This window comes from Stenella coeruleoalba (genome assembly GCF_951394435.1).
Source record: "Stenella coeruleoalba genome assembly, chromosome: 14".
Classification (NCBI taxonomy): Eukaryota; Metazoa; Chordata; class Mammalia; order Artiodactyla; family Delphinidae; genus Stenella; species Stenella coeruleoalba.
This window is the reverse complement of record NC_137160.1, coordinates 26,937,349-26,953,649: the sequence shown is the minus strand read 5'-3', so window position 1 is coordinate 26,953,649 and position 16,301 is coordinate 26,937,349. Positions and strand designations below refer to the sequence as shown.

Genomic DNA, 16,301 nt, shown 5'->3' with positions numbered 1-16,301 from the left:
GCTGAGCCTGGTTACACAACATTAAAACATCACTCAGTCATGAGTAGCTGCTCTTGGGTGGTAATCAAGAAAAAGTACTCTGCTCTTTTCATCTCCCCCACCCCCAAATAAATATACAGCTCATATATTTCCTAGGAAACTGTGATGTCAGCCTAACGCTATCAGGTGTTTGACAGTATTGAGTAGATAAGCTTTTACTCCACCTCGTGCTCACCTCCCTCACTGCCAAGCCCCACGGAGCTATTTCCACACGCACCCCCATTGCTCGCCTGCCCCACTCCTGCTGCGCTGCTGAAGGTCCTTCCCTTCCACGTGCACACTCAGCAACTGTGGCTGCATTTCCTCTTTCCAACCCAGATTCCACTCCATTGCTGGAGTTTATCCTCCCACAGTGCTGGGAAGCCGGCACTTCTCAGTTGCTGCCCGAGGTGAGTAACACGTGTCAAAAGACTTATCATTCTGTGAACCCCTTGAGCCAACAATTCAATCCCTGTGCATAACAATTAGTTTATACTAGGAAATAATTGTGTTCATTGATTACCTAAAAAGATGGCTATCACAGCTCGGTTAGTAATAACAAGAAATTGAGAACAACTTAAAAATATCCAATGTTATAAAGCAGAAACTAACACACCATTGTAAAGCAATTATACCCCAATAAAGATGTTAAAAAAAAAAAAGAATGTATGTTAATAAATGTCAACCTGTATGCAAAAAAAAAAAAAAAATCCAAAATGAGGGATTGTTGGGGGTGAATTACAGTATTCACTCATTCATGAGAAATACCATGCAGCCGTTTAAAATAATAGTTTAGAAAATTAGTCAATGCTATTAAGTGAAAAAAATTGGATATAAATCTGACTATAATACAATACCATTTTTCATCAATATATAGTGTTTTATACATTCATGCACAAAAAAAGAATAGAAAAGAAATTCACCAAAATGTTAACAGAGGTGTCTCTAAGGCTGTCCTACACAGTGATTAAGTTCAAGTCTCTGGGTTCACTTTTGGCTCCTTCACTTATAAACAAATTACTTAACCTTTTTGTGCCTTTGTTTCCCTCATCTGCAAAATGGGGATGTGATAATACCTCCCTATGTCAGAAACATACAAACAGCTTATACAGCTTAATTAAAAAAAAAAAGAAAACAAAACAAAGAAACCAATCAAAACATGGGCAGAAGACCTGAATAGACATTTTTCCAAAGAAGACATATAGGCACATAAGGCCAACAGGCACATGAAAAGTTGCTCAGCATTGTTAATTATTAGAGAAATGCAAATCAAGACTACAGTGAGGTAACACCTCATTCCAGTCAAAATGGCCATCATCAAAAAGTCTACAAATAACAAATGCTGGAGAGGGTGTGGAGAAAAGGGAACGCTCCTGCACTGTTGGTGGGAATGTAAATTGATACAGCCACTATGGAGAACAGTATGGATTTTCCTTAAAAAATTGAAAATACAGTTACCATATGACCCAGCAATCCCACTCCTGGGCATATACCTAGAAAAGACAAAAACTCTAATTTGAAAAGATACATACACCCCAATGTTCACAGCAGCACTATTTACAATAGCCAAGACATGGAAGCAACCTAAGTGTCCATCAACAGATGAATGGATAATGAAGATGTGGTACATATATACAGTGGGCTATTACTCAGCCAGAAAAAAAGAATGAAATAATGCTATTTGCAACAACATGGATGGACCCAGAGATTATCACATTAAGTGAAGTAAGACAGACAGAGTAAGACAAATATCATATGATATCACTTATATGTGGAATCTAAATAAATGGTACAAATGAACTTATTTATGAAACAGAAATAGACTTACAGACATAGAAAGCAAACTAATGGTTACCAAAGGGGAAAGAAGGGGAGGGATAAATTTGGGATTAACAGATACAAACTACTATATATAAACTAGATAAACAACAACGACCTACAGTCTAGCACAGGGAACTATATTCAATATCTTGTAATAACCTATAATGGAAAAGAATATGAAAAACACTTGATGCTCAGGGGAGGGGTCAAGTAGGAAACCATTGGTGGCTGGAATGGACACCCACAGGCCAAGGCAATATCTGTATCATAAACTCACATTTTCATGATTACATAGTACAGCTCTGTGAAAGTGCAATTTCCAAAAATAGAAACAAAGGTTATTATAAACACCTATTTGAAAACCAAAATAACCAAGTATGGGGCAAATATACAATTCCATGCATTCCCCCAAAGGTTCTGGCTGGTTGGTTGAAAGAGAATGTTGCTGGCAGTGGTCCCAGGGAAACTGAGGCCACAGTGAAGCTGCGAATTTGAGGGTCTGTCCCCAGCTTTGTGAATGAGACACTGTGCCACCAAGACCCATCAGTTCCTAAAGTGCCCTCATTCTGTTTGAAAGCCTGGCGAACTCCTCACCCATGAAGTCACAGATTGAGCATCACCTCCTCTATGAAGCCCTCCTGATTCCTCCTTCATCTGTGCTTCCATTGGCCTGGGTCATCCCCCACCTACAACATTCTATCCCTTTGTACTGTGATTATTTACTGGCCTGACTCTCTCCCCTCTAGACTCTAAGCTCCTACAGAGAAAAGGCCTTACATATTTACCCTGAGCCCAGGATCTGGTGCAGAGAAGATTCCCAATAAATGTGCACTGCCCACTGAATCACCGAATGACATTGGAGGAGCGCGAGCTGGCCTCTTGAGCCCAAGGCTCTAGCTCTGCCTATAGTTACCCTGTGTGACCAAGAGCAGTTTGCTCAACTTCCCTGGGCTTCTGATCTCTTCTCTGTAACACGGAGGAGGGTAGATAAGGTCGTTCTGGGTACTGAAATTATCTGGTACTCTTCACTGAGGCCTCATTCAAAGCAGTTCTCTTCTTCCCACTCTTTCCGGAGATGACTTTCTGCAATGCTAGGTGGTAGCAGATGGGGTGGGTGGGAAGCTGCTGTGAAGTTCAGAGGAGGAGAGCGCTGCGGGGCTGGCCCTGCTCTCCCCACCCCGAAGCCCTCGTGGCTGTGAGTCCGTGGCCCAGGACCACCTCTGTAGGGTTCCGAGGAATCATGATTCCCATGAAGCAGCCACAGCAAACAGAGCTAGGGGACCCTGAGTAACATTTGAGCTGGGTTCGGGGGAAATGTCAGGGAGAGGGAAGGGGTTTGGGAAGAGTGGTGCCCCTCGCAAGTTTGGCTGCCGTCAAGGTCATGAGCCAATCCCCAGTTGTCTAGATGAGCCTGCCGGATTCTAGAGGGGATCCTGACGCTTAGTGCCTCCAAGGTCCTTTCTGAGTCTGAGAGGCCAGAATCTTGAGTCTGTGCATCTCAGTGTCAGCGCAAGCCTAGATGTGGAAGAAGCAGCAGGGGGAGAAACACTGGCTTTGTAACAACAGCGACAACCAGACTTGCCTCATGTACTGAGCATTTATTCTATGTTCTGCACTGCACTAAGTCCTTTAACGTTCACTCCCCTAATTAACCAGCTCAAGCACTTTCTGAAGTGGGAATTAATGTTATCCCCACTTTACAGACGAGGAAATAGAGGTAGAGAGATTAAGGCATCTGTTCATGCTTAACTGGTAGAAAGGCAGAGCCAGGTTTTGACCACAGAGATTGGGGGTTCAGAGACAGAGCTCTTGGTGGGGAGATGGGCATGTGCAAAAGAATAGAAAGCAGGGGGTGGGGATGAAATGGGGAAGAAGCATCCACTGTAGAAGGGGAGGGGCCAAAAGCCAATCTCCTCCTGCCTCCGTAGAGGAAGGCTAGCCCCAGACAATCCTCTGTTGGCTTGTGAAAATAAACACTCTACTAGTACTGAAAAGACCCAAGAGGCCATCTGGTGCCCCTACTCCACAGAGGAAGAAACTGAGGACAGGAGAGGACTGAGCTCTGCCCCATGTCCCATCCCTGCTGGGGGCAAAGCCAGAACTAGAACTCAGGGTGCACAGCCCATGTGCTTTCTGACCCAGAGAGCTATATTTTTAAATTAATGATCTAACTACTCTATGATATCATCCAGTAGAATCTGGGAGTAGGTCAGGGCTGCCGGTTTATTTGGCAGGGCTCTCACGTTGGGTGTCTTTTGCATCAGTCACCCAGGCTGCTTGCATTTGCTCCTGTACCATGCGGTTCTCTGGCTAGTCCGTAATCCACTGCAGGTCAGCACAACCTGCACATGCCCCTGAGACGTTAATCACGATCCCTTTCTTGTGCTGTCCTTTTTTCAAATGCACCCTGGGCACTGTGCCCAACACAGTCTTGCCAAGACCTGGTGCACACCCGGAGCTGTGTGATAATCATTGTGTAGCACAGCCTGGGCTGGAAATTATAACCCAGTTACCTGACGAAATAAACAGGAGTGGAAACAGTGATTGTGCCAGAGGAACGCAATGTCACTTTTACCTGGTCCCCAGCTCTGGGCAACTTTGGGCCCCCAGCACTGGCTGTCTCATTTGGTAGAGCCAAAAAAAAGAAAAGCCAATCCATTTGCTCCAGACCGGGAAGCAATGAGGACGTCATCTGCCTCCCTGCCGCCTGCACACTGCACGCAGCCCACCTGCCCAAGCTGCTGCTCCTCCTTGTGGGCTCCCTTTCCTCCAACTACCAGCCCCTCAGTCTCTGTGGAGCACAACACAAAACTGGCTGCAGGCATATTTATTATTAATCCACCAAAGAAGACTAAACGCTCCTTAGAAGAAGGTTTGTCCCTAACGAACAGGTCCCAGCTGGGAGCAGGGGTGGTGGCCGGGCCCACCTCACTCCGGGCCCTTCTGAATGCAAGGGCCCTCTCGGCTGTCAGTGAGGCCTGGTCTGAAACCCTGATGAGCTGTTGGGCCTGGGCTCTGACAGCCCTGGGGTGTGCACAGCCCCCAGGCCAGCTGGAACTCAGCTCCTGGCTTCAGAGGCCTGTCTCACTGCCAAGCTGGCAGGCTCTCCTGTTGCAATGTGGGCTCAGTACTGACTTAAGCCACGTGATCAACTCAGTGCTTTTCAAGGTGGGAGGGTTTGTGGGTTGGCACCAGGATGGGGACAATTACTTGGCCAGCAGGCAGGAAATGACGTCATATTGGCAGTGAGAAGGCCATGTCTGCCCTAAACAGGTCTTGCCCGTGCCTCCCTACCGATGAGAGCCCCTGGCTTACGCTCCTTCGAGCCCCAACACTGGGTCACCCCAAATCTACTCCATCTTATCCTGCCTGTTTACCTCCACATCCCCACCCCTGATCTTTCAGTGCCACCCCCATCCCACCTCCAGCTTCAGGGATGTGCCCTGAGCCTCCCTGGGGCCAGAAAGGCACAGGTAGTCCTGCGTTCTCAGCCTGTGTAAGTCTGCAGTGTGCTTGTCAACTGCATGTGGGTGCTGTGCCCCACGAATGTCACACTAAAGGTGACCCAGCAACAAGGGGATCACTGGGCGGAAGAAACATGGAGCCACGTGAAAGGGCCGAGAGATGCTTAGCTAGCAGAGTACCAGAGGAAGCTAGCGCCTCAAGGGACCTTGGACAACATCCGGGTGTTCTGGTAAGATGAGAAGGCAGCCCAGAGGACAAGTAACTTGCCTAAGGGGCACAATTACAGAGGGGCAAGTCTAGAAGTCAGCTCTCTGTGCCCCAGGAGAGCTCTTTCCACCCATCTCTGCTGCTGGTCTTCATGAGTGGGTGTGTCTGCACACAGCCCACACACACACACGAGCCCGCGTCCTATCGATCTTCACCCAAGCCCCACCGAAGTGACCAAGTGCGCAGGCACAAGTGAAAGTGTTACCCTCAGAGAAATCTGAGCTTAGCTGGAGACACCAGATAGACACTTATTAAGGAGTTAGAACCCAAAGAGGCAAACAGCGGTCTCTGAGATATGGTGTTTCTCAGCCATTTATCCATCTCAAAACTCCTGAGGGCTATAGCACACCCCCATCAGCCACAGTGGCTCGTCTGGCTATAGCTGATTCAGCCAGAATGTATCTGAACCTCAGGGAGCAGGTGGAAAAGTTCCTCCTCTCTGCCCATGAGATTCCTTACACATCCCCTAACTGCCTTTGGGGTGGGGGCCCTATGCTGAGAATCACTGCACTACAGTGGAAGGCACAGACTTCACTTTCTCCAGAGTTTGCAGGGAGAGAAAAACCCAAGGCAAGGGCACAGGTGATGCTTTCCAGAGAGGCTGGGGCTTTAGACCCAATGGGGTTTGGGTGGCATGGAGAAAACAGAAGGAGAGGGTGAAATAGAGCAGGTGAGGGGGAAGAGGAACGGGCCCTGATGTTTCCTCTGACCCTGGTATATATTTTAGTGGGTGATCCACAATTTTCTCTCTAACTGACTTGAGACAGATGTCTGGGAGAAAGGAGAAGCCCCCAAGGCAGCAGGCAGGCAGGCAGGCCCTGGGGCTCTGGTGAGAGCAGTCTTATTCAGTCCTTTTCGGGGTAGCTGAGGTGGGGCCTGAACCCCAGAAACTGCTCTCAGTAGTCTGGCTTCCACTCCTCAGTCTGGGAGTAGGTGGGGAGAGGGTGTCTCATCCTGTCCCTCAGGCTTCAATCCCATTTCCCATGGGTCCCTTGAAACCTCTTCATGGTTTATTAGTGCCGGAGAGAACAGCTTTCAGAATGCCGCCTGCCAGACACTAGAGCCAACACAGTCTGAGCAAACAGGTTGAGAAAGGGGAGTTGCTGGCCTGAGATCGAGAAACAGAGGAGGAGACTACTCAGGGTCATGGATGTTCCCTGACCTTCGTTGTAGGTGCAAAGCGGAGATAATAATAGACCTTACTTCCTCAGGGTGTTATGAATTTTAAATAAGATACTATCTGTAAGGTATATGCACACGAAGACACAGTCTGAAGAAGGATTTTGTCCATAGCTAGTAGGTGGCGTTGTTGGGATTTGAACCTAGGACTCTGTGACTTGAGACGGGAGCTCTGAACCATCATGCCCTCCACCCTCTTTGTGAATACCTTGTACTATGGCAATGTCTGCCCTCTCTTAGACTGTGAGCATCTTGAGGGAAAAGACCATATTTTCACCCTGACCCAGAATCTAAGAGCAGCTCGGGGGGGCATCACCAATGGCAGTTGCTAATGATGAAGCTTCAGTTCGAGGGCTGGGAGACTGTCCTTAGATCCTGGCCAAGGGCTTTCATCAGCGTGTAAATGTCAATGCCCCTCTGGGTTCTGGGTGTCAAAAGGGTGAGCCATTCCAGACAGGATGAAATAAATCCTCTAGGAAGGGAATCAGGTGTCCATGTCAATGGAGGTGGGGGAATACAAAGAACCAGATGGCAGGAGGGAAAATTCACCACACTTCTGGAACGATTCGATAGTCAGACTGTGTTTCCAGGTATAATCAACACAGATATGCTGAAAAAGCAGCTGGCAACCCTCCCCAGGCCCCAGGAAGCGCCAGGACCCCCGACACCCATTCTAAGAAGGAAATGAGCATAGAGGTGGCGGCAGCCTCCCTGTTCAGGCTGCATATATATCTGAGATGCTTAATTAGGAGGTGTGATGTCTGCCTGGATCATTTTTTTGTTGAGATGTGGTGGAGAGCCAGCCAAGATTGGGACACCCACACCTGCTGACTCACGTGGGGATGAGTCAGGAGAATCCATAGGTTTCTCCAGCAGCCTCTAAGTCCTGGGCAAGGACTGAGGACTTGGGGTGGAGAGAGCATTTTCATCTTTTCTTCCCAGTGATTATGGTGTAGTGTCACTGTTACAAATACTTAATGAGAATTTAGGGTGCATTAAAAGAAGCAGGATGTAAACCAAATGTCCATTAACCAATGAATGGATAAATAAAATGTAGTATAAATATAAAAAGGAGTATTATTAGGCCATAAAAAGAAATGAATTACTGATATATGCTATAACATGAATAAACCTTGAAAACAGGGCTTCCCTGGTGGCGCAGTGCCAATGCAGGGGACACGGGTTCTTGCCCCGGTCCGGGAAGATCCCACATGCCGCGGAGCAGCTGGGCCCGTGAGCCATGGCCGCTGAGCCTGCGCGTCTGGAGCCTGTGCTCCGCAACGGGAGAGGCCACAACAGTAAGAGGCCCGTGTACCGCAAAAAACAAAAACAAAAACAAAAAAATAAAACCTTGAAAACATGCTGTATGAAAGAAACAAGTCACAAAAGGCCCCATATTATATGATTCTGTGTATATGAAATGTCTAGAATAGACAAAACTATAAAGATAGAAAGTAAATTAATGGTTGCCTAGACCTAGGGAGTATTGGGAGGGGTGTGTTGTGAGTGACTGCTAAAGGGTATAGGACTTCTTTTGGAATGATAAAAATGTTCTAAATTTGATTGTGGTGATGGTTGCACTTCACAAATATACAAAAAAACATTGAATGTACACTTTAAGGGTGAATTATATGGTATGTGAAGTATATCCCAATAAACAAAAAAAGTAGAAAAAAAGAAGCAGGACATCAAGGGATACTGAATAGCCAAAACAATCTTTAAAAAGAATAACAGGCACTTCCCTGGAGGTCCAGTGGTTAAGACTTCGCCTTCCAATGCAGGGGGTGCACGTTTGATCCCTGGTCAAGGAGCTAAGATCCCACATGCCTCAGGGCCAAAAAACCAAAACATAAAACAGAAGCAATATTGTAACAAATTCAATGGTCCACATCAAAAAATCTAAAAAATAAAATAAAAAGAAGAACAAATTTGGAAGTCTCACACATCCTGATTTCAAAACTCCTACAAAATTACAGTAATAAAAATGGTGTGGTACTAGCATAAGGACAGACATTTAGACCAATGGAATATAACAGAGAGCCCAGAAATAAACCCTCATATATATGGCCAAATGATTTTCAACAAGGGTGCTAAGACCATTCAATGGGGAATGGTCTTAGCACAGTCTTTTCCACAAATGGTGCTGAGAAAACTGAATATCCACATACAAAATAATGAAGTTGGACCCTTACCTTTCACCATATACAAAATTTAATTCAAAATAGATCAACAACCAAAATGTAAGAGCTAAATCCATAGCACTCTTAGAAGAAAACACTGGGACAAAAGCTTCATGGCATAGGATTTGGCAGTGACTTCGGATATGACACCAGAAGCATAAGCAACAAAAGAAAAACTAGGGAAATTAGACTTCATAAAAATTAAAAACTTTTATGCACCAGCAGACACAAATAGCACAAAAGGCAGCCCATGGAATGGGAGGAAATGTTTGTAAATCATGTCTGATAAAGGGTTTATATCCAGAAATATATTCTGGATAGACTCTTACAACTCCACAAGAAAACAAACAACCTGATTAAAAAATGGGCAAAGGACTTGAATGGACATTTCTCCAAAAAGATATACAAATGACCAATAAGCACATGAAGAGATGCACAACGTCACTTATCCCCAGGAAATGCAAATCGAAACCACAGTTGAGACACCACCTCACAACCATTAAGATGGTTATTATCAAATATAAACAAATAAAAACCCCAGAAAATAACAAGTATTGATGAGTGTGTGGAAAAATTGGAATTGCTGGTAGGAATGCAAAATGGTGCAGCTGCTGCGGAAAGGAGCGTGGCAGTGCCTCAAAAAGTTAAACATAGAATTACCATATGATCCAGTAATTCGACTTCTGGGTATATATCCAAAAGAACTGAAGGCAGGAACTCGAACAGATATTCGTACATCAATGTTTACAGCAACATTATTCACAATAGTCAAAAGGTGGAAACAACCCAAAGGTCCATTGACAGACAAATGGATAAATAAAATGCGGTCTATACATACAATGCAATATTATTCGGCCTTACAAAGAAAGGAAATTCTGACACATGCTACAATGTGGATGAACCTTGAAGATACTATGCTAAGTGAAATAAGCAGTCACAAAAGGACAAATATTCTATGATCCCACTTATATGAGGTTCCTAAGTAGTCATTTTCAGAGAGACAGGAAGAAGAATAGAGGTTACCAGGGGTTGGGGGAGGGGGAGGGGAATATGGAGTTATTCTCTAATAGGTACAAATTTCAGCTGGGGAAGATGAAAGAATTCTGGAGGTGGATTGTAGTGATGGTTTCACAACAATGTGAATGTACTTGGTGCCATTGAATGGTGCATTTGAAAATAGTTAAGATGGTAAATATTATGTATATTTTTCCACAATAATATTTTAAAAGAAGCAGGCAATAAATATTATGTATATTTTTCCACAATAATTTTTAAAAAGAAGCAGGCAATGGAGTCAGGGAGGCCCTCTACCTGCTGTTCTGATGAGGCCCCATCTGCAACACAGGGTTCTAGCTTGGGAGGCACGTTCTTGAGGGGCAATGATAAACCAGCGCTGCTCAGGAGCCAGGCTGGGGAACAGCCACAAGAGGAGAGGCTGAGGAACCTAGGGGTGCAATCCTGAGAGGAGAGAGCCCTGTCTTCCTATAGCCAGAGGGCTAACGTGAAAATCTCCTGTACCGGGTGAGGGGAGGTCTGAATCAGATTAGCAAACATCTCAGGGAGACTCATGGGGGTTTAATTTCAGGCTGATCCTTCTGACAACAAGTGCCGCTCATCAGTGGGATGGGTTGCACTGGGAGGTTGGGCAGCATTCCCCACTCAAGAAAGGCTAGATTTAAACCAAAGCTGGAGAAGCAACTGGCGGGGATGCTGTGAAAGGATTCCTGTGACAGCAGGAGGCTGGGCCAGCTGACCTCCATGAGCTCCTCGCTCTGATCCCTCAGGCTCTGATCTCTCAGGTGCCCTTGGTCTTGCCCTGTCCAAGGGGCAGACAGAAGGTACATTCCACCAACAACTAGTAGCCCTGCCTTCTAGTCCCAGCTCTGTCAGTGATTGGCTGTCTGATCTTGGATGAGTCACCACCTCCCGGGCCTCAGTTTACTCATTTGTGTAATTAACACCTGCCTGCCTTCCCTCACCCCCACCCCCAGAAGTGTGGCAAGGACAAAGCGAAGCAAAGACTCATGAAGAGGAGAGCCCAGATACCTTCGCAGCCCTCCTCCCCTCCCTCCTGGCCTCTGCTTTCCCTTTCTCTCAGAGCAGAGCTGGTAGTGTTTCCAAGGATGCAGTTTGCACACCACTGGTGGTATGTGGGATGCTAGGGGTGATACATGAGGCTTATCTAATGTTGCATATTTATTTTAATATGTGCTAATTATCCTTGATGTTTGTAGCAAAGGATAACAATAAAGTTTTTAATGATAGCTATATCCACTTTTTTTTTTTTTTTTTTTTGCAGTTCGCAGGTCTCTCACTGTTGTGACCTCTCCCGTTGAGGAGCACAGGCTCTGGACGCACAGGCTCAGCGGCCATGGCTCACGGGCCCAGCCGCTCCATGGCATGTGGGATCTTCCCGTACCGGGGCACGAACCCGTGTCGCCTACATCGGCAGGCGGACTCTCAACCACTGCGCCACTAGGGAAGCCCTCAACTTTCTTTTTAAAATATACTTACAAGTTAATATAAGTTGTAAAAAGTGAGTTAAAGAAGAATAATAATAACGAAAGTGATATTTGAATAAAGCAAAAGTCTTGAAGGAGGAATGTGAGTGGCTGGGATTTGGGAACCCCAGATGGATTGGGGAGATATAACAGCCTGGGCCCCCAGGCCCCAGCAACATCCCCCCAGGCCTGGTGATCAGATGCAAAGAAGACCAAAAGACAAAGCCCTTTTGGTTGGTCCTATTGCCTGGTTCCCTTAAGGTGCCAGATTTTACCAACCGATTGACAACTAAGAAATAGAACTAGGTTCTCGGATCCTCCATCCACATGACTGTGAGCTGGTCGACTCCTACCTCCTTCTTCTTGAACCTGCTGTCTCTGTTCATACTGGTGCCAGTGGCTCCATGAGGAAGAGGACAGCCCTGACTCAGCCATTCCCCTCAAGGTGGTAGGATCATGTTGGGTCCCTCCCCCAAAGTACACTTAAATAGAAGCCTAGAGAGGAAATGCCAGGCTCTGTGCCACGCGGCGAGGGTGATATTCTTGTCCGGGGCAGCAGTTCCAGTGCACCTCGGCTTAGCTTCTGCACCAGGGAGGGCAAGCTCCCCTCAGGCACTTGTGTCTTTAAGCATGATATGCGAGATCCCCTGTAGAGGAACCATCTAGAAAACTAATCAAGGCTCAGTCCCCTCCACTCCACTATTATCTGCTGATCACCTTGGTCAAAGGGTCGGTCGGTCAGCCTGGAACACCAACCTTCCCTGAGGAGCTGGAATGAAAGAAAGTTCCAGCTGATTATTAGCCAGAACTTTGGGAGATGGCCCTTGGGGGTGGGGAGAGGGGAACAAGGGGAGGAGGGCATGGAATACACTCAGAGAATGCCCCCTTTCCTCTCTCCTCCTTCTATTGTGGCCCACATCGCACATTTTGAAACATTTTTACCTGTCAAACTACGAATAAAGAAATAATTATCTTCCCCATTTTGATGATCAAAGACCTCCAAACACCAAGTTAGTATAATTCCAGGTGAAAAGAAAAGAAACTTAACCTTTTGTTTACCAACACAGTCCCTGAATATATGAAGATCATTTTTTTCATTCCCTCTCCCCGAATCTAGCCTGGAAATACTAAAAACCCAATGCCCCCCAGCCCATAAAGGAGCAGGGAGCCCAGTTAGGCAGCCTGATTCAGAGACTTTAAGAAAACACTACCCTGGACAGTTCTTGTGGAAAGTTGGGGAACCACTGAGTTAATTCATTCTTTCTCAATGGTGATTTTCAGAAGCTCTTCTCCTAACAGTGGAGCAATGGATTTTCATGTGACCAAAGCAGAAGGTTGGATAAGGAGCTAAAAGGAGGGAAAAGGCCAAGAAAGGGGAAACTAAGAGAACAAAAGAGAAAGATGGCAAGCTTGACAATTTGCTAAGGATTGATCCTGATAAAGAGACTGGATCAAGGATTAAAGTGCTTAAGGTCTATAGGAGAATTGGTGAAATTCACCCAATAGAAAAGACAGGCACGGGGGCATGGGCAGACAATTCACACACACACACACCACAAATGGCCAATAAACATATGACAATGTTCAACCTCACCAGTAATCAAAGGGAGAACATTGAAAAGCTCCTTTTCCAGAGTGGCCATCACCAAAAAACCTACAAACAATAAATGCTGGAGAGGGTGTGGAGAAAAGTGAACCCTCCTACACTAGAGGTGGGAATGTAAACTGGTACAGCCACTATGGAGAACAGTATGGAGGTTCCTTAAAAAACTAAAAATACAGTTACCGTATGATCCAGCAATCCCACTCCTGGGAATATAACTGGAGAAAACCATAATTCGAAAAGATACATGCACCTCAATGTTCATTGCAGCACTATTTACAATAGCCAGGACATGGAAGCAGCCTAAATGTACATCAACAGAGGAATGGATAAAGAAGATGTGGTACATATATACAATGTGGAAGATGTGGTACATATATACAATGGAATATTGGAATGGAATGGAATATTACTCAGCCATAAAAAGAACGAAATAATGCCATTTGCAGCAACATGGATGGACCTAGAGAGTGAAGATGGACGTACTGACTGAAGTAAGTCAGAAAGAGAAAGACAAATATCATATGACATTGCTTATATGTGGAATCTAAAAAAAGGGTACAAATAAACTTGTCTACAAAACAGAAATAGAGTTACAGATGTAGAAAACAAACTTACAGTTAGCAGAGGGTAAGTGGGGGGAGGGATAAATTGGGAGATTAGGATTGACATATACACACTACTATATATAAAATAGATAACTAATAAAGACCTACTGTATAGCACAGGGAACTCTACTCAATACTCTGTAATGGTCTATATGGGAAAAGAATCTAAAAAAGATTGGATATATGTATATGTATAACTGATTCACTTTGCTGTACACCTGAAAGTAACACAACATTGTAAATAAACTATACTCCAATAAAAAATTAATTAAAAACATAATAAAAGCCCCTGTTCCCATCCAGTTGGGAAATTAAACAATACTGCCAGCTGTTGGCAAGGCTGAGTGGAGTGGGTGCTCCTGCACAGCTGGTGGGACTGTGCACTGATGGGTCCTTTCTAGCACACTTTGGGAATACCCATTAAAAGCCTTAACCCTGTGTATTCTATCTGACCTAGAAACTCCACTTAGGAATTTATCTTAAGGAAAGAATCATTTATCTGTGCAAAGATTTAGGTGTATTGTTCATAACAGTATTATTTATAATAACAAAAAATTTAGCGGGGGAACACAGTATAAATGTCCAACTATAAAGGATTCAATGAATAAATGATGGTATCTCCCTACACCAGAATGCTACAGAGCCATTACAAGTAGGGGTGTTGAGTGACATTTAATGGCTTAGAAATATACATGCTCTAAAACAGGAGATGTTGTAACAGCCCATCCTTTCAAACTATATATTCATAGAAAAGACTAGAAATAAGTGTGTAAAAATTTCACCAGTGATGTTTTTCCAGGTGATGGGATTACAGGTATTCTTCTTATATAATTGTGTTTCCATATTTTCTAAATTTTCTGCAATGATCAAATTTGGCTTTTGTAGTAAAAGATGGATAACATATCTTTAAAAAAAGAATCAGTGAAGTTGCAGGTTATTGTGATGGGGACAACAGAGGAACGGGGCAAGTGTTCAAGGTCAGCTGGGAGGTGGGACATAAGAAGTAGACAGAGAAATTGAGAGCTGAAGTCCATTGGAAGAGAGCATATGTTTATGTGCTCAGCTGGGGTGCAAGAGCCAGTGGCACTTGGAGACCACTGGGTACGTGCTGGGAGGTGAGATGTGTTCTACTGGGTGACCGTGGGAAAGTCACTTCTCTTCTCCTGGCCGCCAAGTTCCTTTCCTCTCCGATGGCCCATGACTCTGTGCAATCAGGCTATTATGATGACGATACCCACATGTGATGTCCCCTTATTTGAAAAGACAAATATGTTCAATAATGGGGTGAGGTGAGGTCAGGACTTTAGGTGACAAAGGAGTGATAAAATAGGACATGAGATACAACGTGCATTTTTATATGCTTTGATCCCCTGCCTCCCAATTTTCCTGTAGAGCTAAAAATGACTGAATTTAAGGATTTGGGCCAAATGTACTTGAAATAAGTTGTTTCACTCCTCATAAAATCAGGAGGAGTTGGGGGCAGCACGATGGAACTCTGGAAGCTGTAGATTGCGATTCACATCCACCATGACCCCCTGGCTGGAACTCACCTTCCTTGGTCATCAGAAAAAAAGTTAGGGAACAGGAAGACAGGGAAAACTGCCTTTGAACTCAGAGAGAATGCTCCATAGATACTCATCAACAAGAGCTGTTGAAAACATAGGGTACACTCAGGGCTGTGCCCATTCCTCCATCACGGCTCCAGGACCTCCTGCATCTCCCACTTCCATGAGCCCCCAGAACTTGCTCTTGGGAGGGACTCAAGGAAAAGCTGGGGCTTCCCCTGGGCCCTAGCCAACAGGAAGAGGTGGCAAGGGGTGATGGGGCTGCCCAGAACAAGACAGAGGCCTGGGTGAGCCCAGTGCAGGCAGGGAGGGATGGTGGGCAAGCCAGCCTGGGCACTGACCTCTGGGCACATCCATGGGGTTGAAGCTGGCCAACAGGTCGCGACACCACTGGCGGTCACCCTCCACCTTGCTCAGCCAGTTGTTGCAGTTGAAGTAGTAACGGAGGTGAGGCCGCTTCATGTCGGTCACAATCACACGGTCCAGGTACCAGCTGGCGTGCAAACCTGTGTTGTCATGCTCGATCCTGGTGTGCAGAAACAGACACCCGCACCGTCACTGGCAGAACAGAAACGATGCCCCTTCCATACCGAAATACCCCAATGTTTGTTCCAAAGAGAGGTTTAATCATTTTGATGTTGTTGTTACTTTACCTCTCCAACCTCAGTTTCCTTATCTACAAAGTGGGGACTCCTTGCAAGGTGGATGAGCTTATGAATGAATGTTGCATCGTTACATTGCCCACAAGGAGATATTGCCTTCCATGGAAAATCCAGGATTGCTAAGGCTTGCAGCGGGCCCATCTTGAGCTTCCCCTCTCTCCCTGACTCCCAGACACACCCCCGCACCCCAGATACTCAGTCCCACCACCCAGAGGATCCCCCATGGCCACATAGGACTGGTGTTGCCCCATAGAAATATCACATTAGCTTCATGTGTGAGCCAGATAGGTAATTTTAGATTTTCTAGTAGCCACATTGAAAAAGAAAGACACTGGTGAAACTAATTTTAATAATATAATTTGTTTAATCCACTTATCATTTCAGTGGGTAACCGTGTAAACATCTATTAATGAGCTATCTTACATCCTTTAC

The 16,301-nt window shown here is 45.4% G+C and overlaps 1 protein-coding gene across 3 annotated transcripts in view; it reads right to left on the bottom strand.

The window, feature by feature from the left end:
• LOXHD1 (lipoxygenase homology PLAT domains 1) overlaps positions 1 to 16,301 on the bottom strand; it is a gene marked incomplete at both ends in the record, with an annotated part of 201,528 nt that overhangs the window by 170,533 nt on the left and 14,694 nt on the right. For all 3 annotated transcript variants that reach the window (XM_079941781.1, XM_079941782.1, XM_079941783.1), the window contains one exon: positions 15,549 to 15,733. In XM_079941781.1, the coding sequence (XP_079797907.1) occupies positions 15,549 to 15,733 (185 nt within the window). The remainder of the gene's footprint in view (positions 1 to 15,548; positions 15,734 to 16,301) is intronic.